General features: G+C 40.1%; 1 protein-coding gene and 1 non-coding gene across 3 annotated transcripts in view; both read left to right on the top strand.

Annotated features, from left to right (window-relative positions):
• Positions 1–2296: 2296 nt before the first annotated feature.
• SLC2A2 (solute carrier family 2 member 2) overlaps positions 2297–17356 on the top strand; it is a 35209-nt gene continuing 20149 nt past the window's right edge. Inside the window, exons 1-4 of one of the 2 annotated variants that reach the window (XM_049709788.1) lie at positions 2326–2381; positions 5670–5738; positions 10172–10264; positions 14336–14598. In XM_049709788.1, coding sequence (XP_049565745.1) covers positions 14510–14598 — 89 coding nt within the window. In that variant the 5' untranslated portion in view covers positions 2326–2381; positions 5670–5738; positions 10172–10264; positions 14336–14509. Of the gene's footprint in view, positions 2382–5669; positions 5739–10171; positions 10265–14335; positions 14599–17356 lie in introns of both variants that reach the window. The other variant, XM_004270556.3, reaches the window with a different exon arrangement.
• TRNAG-GCC (transfer RNA glycine (anticodon GCC)) lies at positions 16532–16604 on the top strand. Its single transcript has one exon. It is a non-coding gene; the product is annotated as a tRNA-Gly (tRNA).

Genomic DNA, 17356 nt, shown 5'->3' with positions numbered 1-17356 from the left:
ATATGTACATGTATAGCTGATTCACTTCGTTATACAGCAGAAACTAACACACCATTGTAAAGCAATTATACTCCAATAAAGATGTTAAAAAATAAAATAAAATGAAAAAAGAAGTAATCAGAATGTGACTTGAAGGGTTTACAAAGTGAACCCTAAAAAAACAACCACACAGAGCTGTTTCACGCAGCCCAGAGGGGATCTCTGGGTGATTCTGGACACTGGCGCACCTCACTGAGGGACCCCCATCCGGACAACAAAGCGAGAAAAGCCTGACTTTATCCCACAGCCAGGGAAACACGAAGACGCCTTCATGCAATCGGACCCGCAGCTCCTCGGGTGGGCGCTAAGGCAAACTCTCCTGAGAGGTCGAAATGCATTATCAGTTCTCCGGAGGCTAAATCCCAATGCAATCACTGGAACAATTCCTCCACCCTACAGCCGGAGATAAAGTTTCAGCCATCCCTAAAATGTGCAGAGATTACTTATTTCTGAGTAAGAGAACAGGAGAGGTCTGGGCTAAACCAGAGGAAACTGGTCTAGGTGGCTTAAGGTCCAGCGTCCCGGTTAAGCGAGTGGCAGGGCGTGTTTCCAATGAAGAAAACAGCTCCCTTGCGCGCTGTGCGCGCAGCTCCAACCCGGCAGGAGAAGTTAAAGGCTCCACGGCCCCACGCAGCACTCCAGGCCATCTCTTAAAAGGAAGATTCAAAAAACAAAGGTTGGTAAACAGAGGGAACTATTATTTTTGACAGCCGCACAAAGACTTTCTGGCAGAGTTTCCTGTCACTGGAAAATGATTGCTAAGGAATCATCTCCTGATTAAATACGCTCAGACAATTGGTCGTGCGCATCACCAGCTGAAACTGGAGCAGAAAGCCAGGAGCCGACTATGCATTAACAGCAGCGCGGCTACCTGGGGTCTTTAAATTCTGATTTCAAAACTGCTCCCCAAAGCTTGACTCTGCAAGGGAGAGTGCCTTATGTTATGATTCAATGGGTTAATCCACGTAAAGCGCTGAGAGCAGCACCTGGCACTAAACAAGAACTCAATAAAGATTAACTATCTTTGTTAGTAATATTCATTCATGCCTTTCCACTCAGAAATTACTGTATTGCTGTTTATGGTTGCGTTTCTCTCTCCTTATGCATTATGAGCTCCAAAGTGTCATATTTATATCATGCATCTCAGAGCCTGGGACTGTGCTGGGCTCAATAAAAGTTTGTGATTTGAATTGAATGATACTCACTTGCATTACCTTGCAGAAGTGATACAAATGAAAAGAGTGGGGAAATCAAAGACAAATGAAATCTGAGCCTCCTTTACCTCCTCATTCTGTTTCCTCATTTCTGGGGCTGTTCGTTACATCTTCCCTGCGGGACACTGGTTCCAGCTGAGCCTCAGTGGAACCAGTAACACAGTTTGCCAGGCACAGTTCAAGCTCAACCAATTTTGATGTCACCTGCCCCCACCCCCACCCCGAGACTGGACATGGTAGAGGATGTGCAGACGGGCACAAGCCCAAGCCCTGGGAGATTTACTTGAGAGCTCCACTACTGCCTCCTTCAGGTGCCTCTTGACATACACCGAACCAGTAACTATAACAGCAAAAACAAGAGCAACCAACATTTGCTGAGCACCTGTTATTCACCATGCTAAACACTTTCATATATTACCACATTTAACCCAACCAATAAACAAAGTGTATATTCTGTTATTTTCATTCCATCAGGTGAAAAAACTAAGGCACAGAAAAGTCACAATGAGCCACTTGTTTAAGGTCACACCACCAGTAAAATGGTGAGATTCAAACCCAAGTTCCTGACTCTCCAAACGCATTCAGCTAACCACTCAAGCCTACAGTGACCTCTGGCCACACAGTCCAGCTCTGAAGTGCAAAGCACCACAGAACTGTTTCTCTGCAGGGCAGTGCATGTGGCTCCCACGCACCTCTTTCTTTTCCCCACGGCATAGCATGGCAGCCCAGCTTCTCTCATTTTCGACAAAAGACCCCAAAGATTTCTTTTTTCAACTGCCCCTGGTTACTGCCCCATTTAGAACGTGCCTTAAAACATGACCGCCTCTGGTTTCTAACTTACGCCTAAGGGACCTGCTCCCATCATCTTTCCTGTTGGAACAAAGGCATTGAAGCCACAAGTCACAGAGGCAAAGCATTTATTGATTGGATTCCCATCAATATTCGCCCTCTGCCCAGGATTAGACTTGGCCTCATGCCTTCTTTGCTTTGCTCCTCCTACTCTAATGTATAACTAGTCTCAGGAAGCTGGAGGAGGACAGTCAGGGACTGGCCACTGTATCTGCCACACTCACTACAGGACTGGGAATTAAGAGGAGGACTCCAACCCACAAAATGACAGAAGATAAGGTACAGTCGTATTGTGTCCATTTGAGGACATGAATAGGGAAATCTGTTGAAGTCAGTGAGCATGTTGAGGATTTGGGGGATGTTGGGTGTAGCTGTCACAGATCAAAGCTACTTCTCTTGGCCGATTGATAGTTTGGCTGCTAAAAAAATCATATTTTTTATTCAGTAATTGGGACTTTAAGGATATTTGCTCTCTTTTCTGACTAGTCTGTGTAATGTTTCTCGAGTGGTACTACATAACCATATTATGGAAGGAATGTGCAAAAAAAGGCATATTAACCCAAATCTAACTAATCGTGAAACGGATCTGAAATCTTCAAAAAGATCAATATTCGAAAAACAAGGGGTAGAAGGCCTGTTTTAGATTAAAGGAGACTAAGAAGAACTGATGACCAAATGCAACAAGTGATCTTAGATGGTGGAAGGAAGAAGAAAACAGCTCTAAGGGACAATATGGGGATAGTGAGAAATTTTGAAAATGGTATATTAGATAATGTTTTATAACTATTACATTCTTGGATATGATAATGGTATTGTAATTATGTAGGAGAATGTCTATGTTCTTAGTGAGTACATGCTGAAGTATTTAGGAGTGAAGTGACACAACTATCTGCTACTTATTTTCAAATGATTCAGCCAAAACAACACACACACACACACACACACGGAGAGTTAAACAAATGTGGTAAAGGTTAACCATTGGTGAACATAGGTGAAGGTTATGGAGTGTTCACTGCACTACTCTTTCAACTTCTCTGTTGATATACTTTTCAAAATAAAAACTTGAAAATAAAAAGGGTATAGTGCTGTTGCTGTCTTCTAAGTATCCCCCAACCAAATGCACCCACCTCTGCACACAATCATACAAGTGGGTAAATGCGTGTTAGAGTAGGACCTCTAAGTTCTGATCTGGTGTAACTTACTCTGCTGAGCCATCTTTCATGTCAGTAAGTGACAAGGCTAGGAGCACAGGCTTTGCAGTCAGGGACCTGGATTTGGAGTGTACTTACCTGCTGTGATACTGGGGTTAAGTTATTTAACTGGCCTATCCACTAATTGAGATTTTAAGGATATTTTCTCTGTTTTCTGAGTAGTCTGTATGATTTTCTCGAGTGCTTTTCTCTATTGCAACAAATTAAGAACACATTGGGATATAACATAAGGATATAGTATGGGATATACAGGGATTATAATAGTTCTCTACTGTATGGGTGTAATTAAATGAGATAATATTAGAGAAACTCAGATGACAAACATTTTAATGTCAATAGTTATGTATTTAGATAATGTGTATTTAAGGAATAACTAGGATTTCATGATTTCCTATAACAGCCCAGGATACAGCTAAAGTAGTTAAAACTTTAAAAATAGTATAAAGACAAATATTAAGTTAATAACTATACAGGTGGTATGTAGATTTGGCAAAAATTATGAAGGTCGTGTTCAAACAACTGAAGTTTGGTAGATATTGCAAAAAGAAAGGTGCTTAACCACAGTGCCTGGCACATAGCCTATGATCAAGTTTCATATAGAACTATCCTTAAATTCCCTTAGGGGCCTTTAGAAATTGTGTTGTAGTACTTCTCTTGAGAATTAAGGAATTGCCTAAAAAGGGAACCCAGAAAGAATGAGAACTGATGTAAAGCACAATGTTATAGCTTTGTAAAACCACCCAGACTTTGAAAGAAGTGAACTAAGCATGAGACTGAGGGTTAGGAGACCTGAGTTCTCACTCTGGATATACCCAGTAATGCACTGTATAATTCAAAAGACTTGGACTCAGATTCTTCAACTGAAAAAGGAAGAGATTAGCCTAGAATCCATTGCTCTCAAAGGTCCCTTTCAGCTTGAAAATTCTATGGCTTGAGAAGCTCCTGGACTTTTCCAAAGTTGGGTGCAAGATCGCCTTGGGGTTGGTGTACATAGTATTTTGTAGAGGAAAGAGTACAAGCTGTGCTCCCTACCTAGTCAATCAATAGATGCTGAAAATCTGCCTTTTTGTTTAGCAGTGGGAGTTTAAGATGAGCTCTGGTTTCCAATACAAGAGTATCTGTTATTCATCAGCTATGTGTGCTGGGCATACCACTTCATCTCTGAGCCCTGGTTTCCTCACCTGTAAAATGGGGATAATTTCATGTACTTTGCAGTAGTGTTGTGAAGATTATTGGTGATTTCTAAAAATTTGACAGGTGGTTGTTTGGCAAGAGTGATAAATGAGATGATAATGATGTGATTAAAGATCAGTTGGTTTTTAGCCCTTTCACTATTTATAGGAAGACCACAGTATGTATCTTATTCAGCCTTTGTAACAAATCTATGCATTAACTATTATTATACCCATTTGCGGGGTAAAGAAACTGAGATTTGGGGATGTTAAGGGCCTAGCTGGGACTCTTCCAGGTTTTCTGACTCCCAAGCCTACTTGTTTTTCCTAATGGACTCCATCTGATTTCTAAGCCACAAAATAAACACCACATTTGGGTTTTTCTGTTGTTTGTTTGGGTTTTTTTTGCGGTACGCGGGCCTCTCACTGTTGTGGCCTCTCCTGTTGCGGAGCACAGGCTCCAGACGCGCAGGCTCAGCGGCCATGGCTCACGGGCCCAGCCGCTCCGTGGCATGTGGGATCTTCCCGGACCGGGGCAAGAACCCATGTCCCCTGCATCGGCAGGCAGACTCTCAACCACTGCGTCACCAGGGAAGCCCCACATTTGTTTTATGTTAAGGTTCAGCCACTTGCCCATTCTACTCTTCTACATTTATCCAGCAGCATATTTTTAATTGGATATAGAACATAGTTTCTTTAACTTAAAATTATTAAGCTCTAAATGAAGACGTCTTTCTAAAAGTGCATGCTTAATACCTTGTTACCTATGAGGAAGTTGAGAGAAAAGGCTTGAATATCTTCTGCCACTTGGTGGATATATGGCCTTTAGATGAGTTCATTACCCTTTCCATATCATTACCTTTTCCCATATGTAAAATGGTATAATAATTTCCACCTACAAGGTTGTTGAGAGAACAGGCAAACCATTTAGAACACAGAGCCTGGACAAGAGTAAGTTCCTCTCTAAGTTCTCACTGTTTTCACTAGCTCCTATGTACCTATCCTTGAGTCAACCTTTTGGATATTAGATTGAATGAATGGAGGTTAATGGGCCAATTCAAAGTTAGTTGTTTAGTAGTTTTCAGAAATTTTCCCTCTAATAAACAAAACTTTCTTTGACCAAGTCTAACCACAAAGAAGGTTAACTACAAATGTTATCTCTTTTTATTTCACAATGGAAAAAGAAATGATGGGAAGTGAAGAGCCAGTTCAAAATGGAGTTCAGAGAAGGAAATCAAACCTGAAAATAAGAGGTACAAAACAAAAAAGAAAATGCAATCAAACAGTTCCAGAGACTTTGATATTTGGTATGATCACTTTGGTTGGGAATTCAAGTGGCCCGATTAAAATAAATGAGATTGCTCCTTATCTGACCAACTGGTTGAAATTTCTATCTCAAGGAGTTAAAGTGGGGAACTTCAGGCCATGGGTGGCAGTACCAGAGCCAACGCTGAAAAAGAAGCCAGGGAGACCAGAGGACCAAGACTTTAAGAACACCCTAAGATTTCTAAATGTTTAAAACCTCTCTTATCTCCTTCACAGTGGCTTTTTTGTTATCCCTATAATGTGAGAAAGTGATCTTAGGGGCAGCTCCAATATTTCTATAGCAATGACTTAGAACAATTTAATTGGAAGGTAATGGGACAGGAGTTCCAGAGATCTATGTTTGAAAATTAACTTACACTTTTGTCAGAGCAATGAAGGAACAGCTAACACTGTTGTGACTGAGACTGTCATCTGGAGTGGAAAAGGAAGGCTGATGGAGATCACAGGGGGCCAGATCTGCTGCAGACACCACCCTCAGCCCCAACTTCCATCTCTGTAACACCGCTGCTCACCATTGCTCACCAGTTGGACTCAAAATAAGAAGAAAGGAGCTATATGCTTGTCTGGTGGGGACAGGAAGAGAGAGCCAGCAGAGAGCAGAAGCCCAGGGATGGAGTGGGAGGGGGAGTCACTAAGACACCAAGTGCTGGGAGACTCTGCCACGGAAGAAAAGGAGATGCAGGGATGAAACTGGGCAAGTATGTCGTAGCCCTGGGCTTGGTGTTGGGTAGGACCTGAGGTTCTTCTTCAGCTGAGCTACAGATGAGCAGTTGAGTAGCCTTTGTTTGCCCTTTTTGATTTTCATCAGAAACCTCACAAAAGTTTTTTATTTTATTTTATTTTATTTTTTGCGGTACGTGGGCCTTTCACTGTTGTGGCCTCTCCCGTGCGGAGCACAGGCTCCGGACGCGCAGGCTCAGCAGCTGTGCCCGGATCGGGGCACGAACCCGTGTCCCCTGAATCGGCAGGCGGACTCTCAACCACTGCGCCACCAGGGAAGCCCTCACAAAAGCTTTTTATGGGTGTGTGAGGAAGGAGGGGATTTGTGCGGTGAGTGGTGGGAAAATGGAATATGCACTTGGAACTGGTCATTGTTTGGTGATTTGCTTCAGCATCACAATCGGCAAATCCTATAAATACGTGCACTCTTAGTTGTTTTTTTTCCTATTTAGAAAGATTAGGATCCTAGAGTTTCAGACCTGTTTGGCTTGTGAATGTTTGTTTCTGATCAATGAAAAATGCAAAATAACCAAGTAATTAAAAGCGTAAGTTCTGGATCCAAATCATTATTCTATCAATACAAGTTACTGGCTATAAGACTTTAACTAGTCTAGTTATCTATAAAATAGGAATACTAATGGTACTGTCATGAGGAGTGTGGTTGGCAGAATAATGGTCCTCAAAAGATGTCCACGGGACTTCCCTGGTGGTCCAGTGGGTAAGACTGTGCTCCCAATTCAGGGGGCCGGGGTTTGATCCCTGGTCAGGGGACAAGATCCTGCATGCATGCTGCAACTAAGAGTTAGCATGCTGCAACTAAAAGATCCCGCATGCCACAACAAAGATCCTGGGTGCCACGACTAAGACCCAGTGCGGCCAAAATAAATAAATAAATTAAAAAAAAAAAAAAAAGATGTCCACAACCTTGTCCCCAGAACCTGTGAATATGTTACCTCACATAGTAAAAAGGGCTTTACAAACGCCATTACCGTTATGGACCTTGAGATAGGGAGATTCCGGCTATGAAGATGGAGGAAGGGCATGACTAATCAAGGAATGCTATAAAGCTGGGAATGGCCCTTGCTTTACAGCTAGCACAGACCCTGGTCCTTCAACCACAAGGAACTAAATTCTATCATCAACCCAAATTTTCCCCTACATCCTCCAGAAAGGAACACAGCTTGCCAACACTTTAATTTTAGTCTGATGAGACTAGTGTCAGACTTCTGACTTAAATAACACAAAATAATAAATTTGTGTTATTTAAGCCACTGCTTTGTTTGGTTATTTGTAATAGCAACAAGAGAAAACTATTACAGGTAAATGACATAATACGCATACAGCCATGAATGGCATGCAGTAGGCAAAATAATCAGTATTAGGCATTGAAGCTCTGTTTGCATTGCACCTAACATCAGATTGTCCAGATTGTAGTAATGGAGATTATCAAGAAGGGGGTTAAAGCCTGCTTAAGGCGCTTCTTGGTCCCCTCATTACTAATGATGCTATCTGTAAATGAAATTCTCTGTCCTTGGAAACAGCTTAAAGGGAAAAAGGATTTAAGGAGAAATCACCAACCAAGTGAATGGAACCTCATCTTAGCTTTGGCTGCCTGAGCCACTGTGTTTTAGATGTCTCCAGTTCCATTTCAGAGGATAATTCAAAGTCTCTGGTAATCCCACACACCATAACCATACCGTGTGTGTGTATTTGTGTGTGCAAGCACTCGCACATGTGCACTTTTTACATATATTTTATTTATAATTATTTTACTATTGATTATTAATAAATAACTATATGTATATATGATTTATATCTAATAAATACAAATGTGAATTATATAATTATATGATATATAAGATATTATATATATGCTTCATAGTTATATGATATTATATGGTTCTTTGGAGATATATATATATCATATTAGCATGTAATTTGGGTCAGCTTTGATGTCTTGTCTTTCAGGGAACAAAGTTACTGGGAGGGAAAGTCTATATAGGGGCCACCTGCAATTAATTCTGAATTAGTAGAAAGAGAGGGAATATACAGATTCCCAATCATCACCCCAGAGATTCCAATCCACTAGTAGATCCGAGGTGAACCCCAGGAAGCTACACATGTAATAAGCTCTTCAAGTAAAGTCTGGTTTTAGGACCACTAGACAGTAACTTCAAGGGCTCTCAGGGTGGTACTGTGATAATACTTTGTTGATGATGACACTGTGAAATTTCTAATCTCCAGAAATTTAATTGGGGAATAAGGAGGTCTGGTTAATTAGCTATTCTTCATGCTGGAGTAGGGGGATTTACAATTATTTGCCAATTGAGAGAAAAACTGAAGATTAAATAGGGAAAGTGGCTTGGGTCACATACCCACTAAGTATCAGAGCGGGAATTAACGCTGTGTTGATATGACTCATTAATTCATTCAACAAAGTTCCTACTATATCTCATGTCATTTACTTTAAAATTTCAAATTACATAATTATACATGAAATATTTTCCTTACAAAATGTATAATAATATAAATAAGAGAAAAATACTCTTTTACCCCACCTCTCCAATCTCACATTCCTCCTCAAAGGTCAGCCTTTTGGTGTTTGTTCTTCAAGAAAATATTCTATGAGTTACATAAAACACACACACATCAAATAACACTTAGGTTTAAGTCTTTTTTTTTTTTTTTTAGGTTTAAGTCTTTTTAAAAAAATAATGAGATTTCACAATTTCCTTTGTCACTTAACAAGTCAGTATATAACAATCGCATTATGCTAACTGCTGCATAATGTGCTGTATGTATCATGATGTATTTGAATCTATTTGGTCATTCCGTTGAATGACATTTAGGTTCTTCCCACAATTCTTGCTATAACATGCACAAAAATGCATCAGATATCCTTACATATGACTCTGTATGCATGATATGATTTCTCTAAGATGGTTAGACATGTAATTATAAGTTGAAAGGGATGGATGCTCTGCCACTTTCTACAGTTTTTTGTAGCTGCATGAAGTTCGGGAGAAAATAATATCCCTTAATTCACAACTCCAGGTTCAACAAGCTGCAGATCCTGAAAAGTATTTTACCTAGATGTTGATGTGGATTGTGATGCCTCTTAGATGAGTTTTGAGGTGTTTCTGAATCATGGCAATGTCCAGGAGAGCTCCCTATCTCTTTGTTACTGGTGTCTTATTTGACTTTTCAATGATTTTTAAAATTTTATTTTAAAACTGTTTTTAAAAAACAAAACAACAAAAAAAAACAAACTTTTTATCTTGGCAGTGTCCTTTAGTCAGCAGCAATTCTAGTTCACAGTCCTGATTTTGAAGCTTAAAAGAATATATATATATATATATATATATATATATATATATATATATATGGAAAAGGATGTCTGGTTCCTCCCCTGGACGAAGCTGTCCCAGATTTTTGCTGCTTTAGCAGTGTAGGGGAAATGAAAGGTGCCCACAGTCCCATATGAATGAGCCCTGCCAGGAGCATAGGGCACACAGTGAATGAGTATCAAGGGGCAAGAACCAGCCAGTGGAGCCTGTCAGAAGTCCAAGCTGCAGAGTGATGGGGCGATGGTAACTGGAATTGCCTGGTGTTTCCCAACCCTGTGTTTCATTCCCCACAGGTCACCAGGACCTTGGTTTTTACTGTCTTCACTGCCGTGCTGGGTTCCTTCCAGTTTGGATATGACATTGGCGTGATCAATGCACCTCAACAGGCAAGTGAAACATGCCCAAGTTCTCTTTTTGGTAATTTCTATCAGTGACAGAAAGGTATCTGCTCCACATCCAGTGGGATAAGGTGTGTCCACGCAGGGAACACGGGATAATCCTGGTCTTCTGTCAGGTTCCACATGTGTGGTTCCAAGGCTGATAACTTGGCCTTGACTCCTCACTTTAAAACCCTCACAGAAAAAGAAAGAGTAATAAATAATCCTTGATCTCTGATTCAGCTATTCGCTGAGCTCACAGAAAAACCCAGCTAGAATACCACGTGCCTAAGGATTTTTTTAAAAAAATTTAAGAGCTGATTGAAGCATACATTCAGAGCTTCCAGACGCACAGATGAAAATGCCAGGGAATAAGAGGAAACAATGGAAGGATAAGGTTGTTTCAGTGCACAAACCTGTATTGAGCACCAACTCACTGTGCGTCAGGCACTAACATATGCTCTCCCCCATTTGACTTGCCGAACAACATTATTATGCCCATTTCTTGTCCAGATTAAAACATTTTGGAACCCTGCAGGGGTGGGGAGTAGGCAAGGGAGGGGATGGAATTGGATGAAGGAGGTCAAAGGTACAAACTTCCAGGTATAGGATAAATAAGCACTAGGGATGTAAGGTACAACATGGTAAATATAATTAACACTGCTGTATGTTATATATGAAAGGTTTTGAGACAGTGAATCCTGAGTTCTCATCACAAGAAAAAAAAACGACAAGCAAACAAAAAACACTTAGGAGCCCTAAGACTAACAAGATTCTAGTCCTTCCCCCTACTCCTGTGTCCCATAGGTGATCCAAAGTAAATAATACAGAACCTTTAAATAATAGTCAACAAGGCCAACAAAGTTTGGGTTTTCTCCATGTTGACTATTTGAATGGGTATTTTTTTTAAATATTGAATAATTTCTATCATTTTTCTCATTTACTTTGTGCATCCCTACTCTGGTTTCCAGTGAATAGACAGGAGAAGGATGTCATTTTTCTCAGATCCCACAGCCTGTAAGTGGGGAAACCAGGACTTCGTTCCCTCTGCTCTGAATCAGACTGTCAGGTCGTTTAGGGTGGGATTGATGTCTTATTCTTCTTCCTAGCACCAGTGCCAAGCACAATGATTGATGTAAACAAAAAAGCGTTTAGTGAATGAAGAAGAGAGAGAGAAAGAGACAGAGAGAGAGAGAGAAGAGAAGCTAGGGGAAGGGGTGGCATAAGGTGATGGTACAAGCATTTGTTCGGTGCCTTCTATGAATCCATCATATTTCATCTGCTTCTCTTATGACACTGGACTCCAAGGAAAATGTAAGAGACTACAGGGTGTGAACGTGTGAAATGTGTACTTGCCACAGTCCATCTGCTGAAAAGCGTTGCTCCTTGAACTAAAAGATGTGCTCTGGTTAGGTACCACATAGCATCATGAGTGTGGCCCTTGCCAAGGCTGAGAGACTTAGGGAATAACTCTGGGGGCCATATTATTTTTTCTGTGGGTGATGACAACACATGCTAATTTAACAGGATTCTTGAAATTTGTAATTGGTAGAACCTTTTTTATTCTTGTGGGAGAAGTTTTCAAATCCTTATTTAAAGCATCCTCTTCAGTCTTGGAGGGAAAATTAATCTAAGGTTTCCCCTCCTCCAATCCAAGTCCTAGAGCCAAACCTAAACACAGAGATCCCCCACCGGCATCCGGCTTAGTGCCCTCTCTATAACCCCTTCCTTCTGTATGGAAAGAGCTGCTTAAACACTATTACGTAAGAAGAGTCATTCAGGCCCATTTGTTTTTATTAGCAGAATGACATTTGGAATTGTTTTAGGGTATTTTAAAGTCACACTTTTTTTACGAATATGGAAACTATGCATGCCTGTTGCAGAAAATTTTAGAAGAAAAAAATTCATGATTATTCATGTAGAGCAAACTGCTGAGAACATTTGGGATATTTCCTTTCAGCCTTTCTTCTGTGTATATTATCCATATAGAGTGGCCTTCCATGAGGTAAATGTCTGGATCAGACTTCTTTTATTGTAAGAGGATATCATTCTCTCCCTCATCAGCTGATTTTACCACATAGGACTTTGCCCAGGACTGGCAACCTAGGGCAGCTGCATTCCAGGTCCTTGTCAGAGATCCTCCCAGCTCATTGCTGCTGAATAGTAACCAACTCATCCAGAGGAATGACACAGACGGAAGAGAGCCTGAAGGATGTGCCTTTACTCGATTATACTTTTGTTTGATCTTTACCTCTACTGAAACACATTATAAAATATGGCACTGTGAAATCTAGTTTTGAAATTGTTTATTCTGTTACATACTGAACTCTGTGAGGACCCGTACAAGAAACTTCCTTCAGGTCTCAATACCTTCTCAGGTACTACTGAGTTGTTTTTGATCTTCAGAATTCACCAGTATATATGACTGTTTTCCTCTCTCTTCACTGGCTGCTAGGAAGCTTATTAATAAATTTAGAGCTCGCCTAAAGCAAGGATACAGCACCTAGTGTTTGAATTTGTACACCAACTTTATTTTGGGCCTCATCTTTCCCAATCTTTATTCTTATACCTACTTTTATGTTTCTATTAAAATATTTACAGAAGCCAATTAAAATCCTGCTATGCAGGGGTAACAGTGGAGTGAAAATATATCTTTTCAACCTGCAGGATATTTTCAATTTGGATAGTTGCCAACCTTTAAAACTTGAAGAATTTTACATAAAAATCCAGATTTCTGGCTTCTCGTTAAAAATTAAAGGTCATAAATAGACATTTCTCCAAAGAAGATATACAGATTGCCAAGAAATACATGAAAGGATGCTCAACATCACTAATCATTAGAGAAATGCAAATCAAAACTACAGTGAGGTATCACCTCACACCGGTCAGAATGGCCATCATCAAAAAATCTACAAACAATAAATGCTGGAGAGGGTGTGGAGAAAAGGGAACTCTCTTGCACTGTTGGTGGAAATGTAAATTGATACAGCCACTATGGAGAACAGTATGGAGGGTCCTTAAAAAACTAAAAATAGAACTACCATATGACCCAGCAATCCCACTACTGGGCATATACCCTGAGAAAACCATAATTCCAAAAGATACATGTACCACAATGTTCACTGCAGCACTATTTACAATAGCCAGGACATGGAAGCAACCCAAGTGTCCATCAACAGATAAATGGATAAAGAAGATGTGGCACATATATACAATGGAATATTACTCAGCCATAAAAAGAAACAAAATTGAGTTATTTGTAGTGAGGTGGATGGACCTAGAGACTGTCATACAGAGTGAAGTAAGTCAGAAAGAGAAAAACAAATACCATATGCTAACACATATATATGGAATCTAAAAAAAAAAAAAAAGAGGTTCTGATGAACCTAGGGGCAGGACAAGAATAAAGACTCAGACGTAGAGAATGGACTTGAGGACATGGAGAGGGGGAAAGGTAAGCTGGGACGAAGTAAGAGAGTGGCATGGACATATATTCACTACCAAATGTAAAATAGATAGCTAGTGGGAAGCAGCCTCATAGCACAGGGAGATCAGCTCGGTGCTTTGTGACCACCTAGAGGGTGGGAGGGAGGCACAAGAGGGAGGGGATACGGGGATATATGTATACATATAGCTGATTCACTTTGTTATACAGCAGAAACTAACACAACATTGTAAAGCAATTATACTCCAACAAAGATGTTAAAAAAAAAATTAAAGGTCATGCAACACTAGTCTCACATCGCAACTTCCTCCTTTAGATGGGACCAATAAATTCTGCCAACTCACTATTACATTCTCCAAATTACAGACAGCATTTCAGTCCTCTAGTCACCAAGATCCTTCTTGCCTCCTTCACTTGTTTGTTCCTGTCTGGCTCCTGTTGGCACTGGAATTTGTGACCTCTGTTTTACAGGATATGGTCAACTGAGACAACTATATGCGTTAGTATGTGCATAACACACATAATTGAGATAATCCTGTTTAAACACCTAACAAATATTTTAAAGGAAAAACAAACAAAAAACATACAGAATGTTTGAAATATTGGAGCTATTTTTCTTTATTTTATCTCCTTAGGTAATAATAACCCATTATAGACATGTTTTGGGTGTTCCGCTTGATGACCGAAAAGCTATCAACAGCTATGCTATCAACAGTACAGGGGAACTACCCGCAAGCCCATTCCTAGGGGTCCCAACACCAACCCCTTGGGCTGAGGAAGAGCCTGTGGCATCTGCTAGCCTCATCACCATGTTCTGGTCCCTGTCTGTGTCCAGCTTTCCAGTTGGTGGAATGATTGCCTCATTCTTTGGTGGGTTGCTTGGAGACCAGCTTGGAAGGTAGGCAAATTTCATAAACAAGCAGAAACACAGAAACTTCAGTATTTTGGGTGTCATAATTTGTTTAGAAAGAAATCATCTTTCCTTTTGTGGAATAGTTTCAGAGTTGTTTTTTCAACTCACGACCCTATGAGTTAGGTTGGTATTGGACAAAATAATGGAAAAATCTGTTGCAACCATTGGCTTAATAGTGGAGGCATTTGCAGCAAAAGTGAGTTTGGTGTGTATTTCTAGATAATCACTCTGATTCTCTGACTTTGTAACTTGTAAAACGTATTGAGAAACCACCGCGCAAATGGTTTACTCAGGAACTCAGTGGGGAGTCAAGCGTGGAATTTTTAACCTGGGAGTCGATTGCTGGCTTCATCAAATTGCTCCATTTCTCAGACATCCAGGTTTTCATTTTCAGATTAGAATTTGACATTTGGATCAGTCAGGTCCTAAGGTCCAGTCAATATCCCCCGCTCCCAGTTGCCCAATATACTTGGCGTGGGGTTTCTAGCTGCTGCTCCTTTTATCTCAAAGCCCCAACAAAGGGCTGAAGCAAGTGGTGTCTCCATTTCTCTACTCTGGTTTCTATTATGTGTTTTGGATTAAAAACATCAGTGGAACTCCTTTACACTCAAATTTCATTTAGTCATGTGATGTACTAAAGCTCTTGGATCCCCCCCACCCCCACAGAGAGGAAGTAAAACAGAAAATAAAATGGTTATTTCTTTAGATTTATTTTCTGCTCTTTGCATCCATCTTTTATCACTTTTTATCTCATGATAAAAACATGCAAATATGGAAAATTTAGAAAATGCAAAACCTTTAAAGTTCTAAATGATATAGGCAACTATCTTAGTAATACTGGATTACAATTCGTTTAACTATTTTTAAAAATATTTATTTATTGTATTTATTTTCCTTTTTTTGGCTGCGTTGGGTCTTAGTTGCGGCACACAGGATCTTTGCTGAGGCATGTAGGATCTTTTTTGTTACGGCACGCAATCTGCTCAGGTTTCTCTCTAGTTGTGGCGTGCGGCTTTTCTCTCTCTCGTTGAGGTGCGCGAGCTCAGTAGTTGTGGCGCGTGGGCTTAGTTGCCCTGCAGCACGTGGGATCTTAGTTTCCCGACCAGGGATCTAACCCACGTCCCCTGTATTGGAAGGCGGTTTCTTTACCACTGGACCACCAGGGAAGTCCCTCATTTAATTAGTAAAATCCCTACTTTTTGTTTTCTTGGCCACGCCACATGGCATGCAGGAATCTTAATTCCCTGACCGAGGGTCGAATCTGCACCCCCTGCAGTGGAAGTGCAGAGTCTTAACCACTGGACCACCAGGGAAGTCCTAAAATTCCTACTTTAAATTATAGTTTTCCCTCTTTGGTTATTAAATTCTGATAAGTTCTTCCTCTTGTACTGGAGCTTTTATATAGCAAGACTGTAAGAATTTCTCTTAAGTAATGGGTAGCATGGTAGTGCAAGTTTTATTCTTACTCTTATTTGAGAGAGACTTCCTCTACCATAAAAGAAAATGGTCAGTTCTTCAAATTTTTATCAACTTACTGGTGTTTAGCTGATCTTTAAATCAGTATCCATAAATTATGCAGGTCATTAACTGGCTTTAATTATTTAAAAAATTTAAAAATAATTTCAAGTTGCACCAAGTTGGTTTAAGCAATAGTTGGAAATTTTTCTAGATTAATTATGTCTAAAATAAATAAAATTAAGCAAAGCTAAGTTAAATTTTTAAATATGGATAGACCAACTCTTTTAGCAGCTATTGACGTTTTATACTTCTTCTCATCACTGAGGAAAAAATTTAAGCCCTTGTCCCTCATTTAGAGAAGAGATTCTAACAATCCAGTGACTTACTCTAAAACATTTAATTAGTGTCCTGGTGATGGAATCAGGATGCTTGTCTTCTCAAGTCTTAGGATTTAGGGGCGTCCCTGGTGGTCCAGTGGGTAAGACTCTGTGCTGCCAAAGCAGAGGGTCCAGGTTCAATCCCTGGTCGGGGAACTAGATCCCACATGCATGCCACAACTAAGAGCCCAAATGCCTCAACTACAGATCCCGCATGCCGCAACTAAAACATACCACAACGAAGATCCTGCATGCTGCAACTAAGATGAAGCGCAGCCAAAAACAAAAACAAAGGTCTTAGGATTTAGCATCAACAATGTCAAACGACCAAAACAATGTCAAATGACCATTTATCAAATTATTTATTGTGAACTAAAAGTGAGGCTTCCTCCAACTCTCAGTAGAAAAATGATCCTCCTTGAAAATAGCCCTAAAACTAATCATTTTAACTTCAAAATTAAGACAAAATAGTTCAGTCTCTCCCAAAAACTATTTTTCTAGGGAGATTCACTGAGAACTAACATGATGGTCCTTATTGCCAGGGTCATTGCTTTACTAGTTAAAAGGAAATAAAAGTGTACTTTTCCGTTACTGCTTTAAAAAACATCTTTCCTTGTAATTGTGTTAATAGTCAATAGATGTCTATAGCCACTATTTTATAGATTTGGGTTCTCAAAGTGAAATTTTACTTAAAATTTAAGTACCACGGTAAGGTAGGGGAGACCATGATCTGGGCAATCCACACTACCATGAGTGAAGGAAGGTATACACAGCTTGCCTTTGAATATGTTCTTTCTTTTGTATCAAAAATGGAACTCACCAAAATAAAGCATTAACCTTTGGTTTCACACAGATCAAATCCCAGCTCTGTCACTTAATAGCTATGTGAAAATAAGCAAGTTACCTCA

Source organism: Orcinus orca, chromosome 5 (assembly GCF_937001465.1).
Source record: "Orcinus orca chromosome 5, mOrcOrc1.1, whole genome shotgun sequence".
Taxonomy (NCBI): domain Eukaryota; kingdom Metazoa; phylum Chordata; class Mammalia; order Artiodactyla; family Delphinidae; genus Orcinus; species Orcinus orca.
Note: the sequence above shows the minus strand (reverse complement) of the source record. Positions and strands in the feature narration are given on the sequence as shown.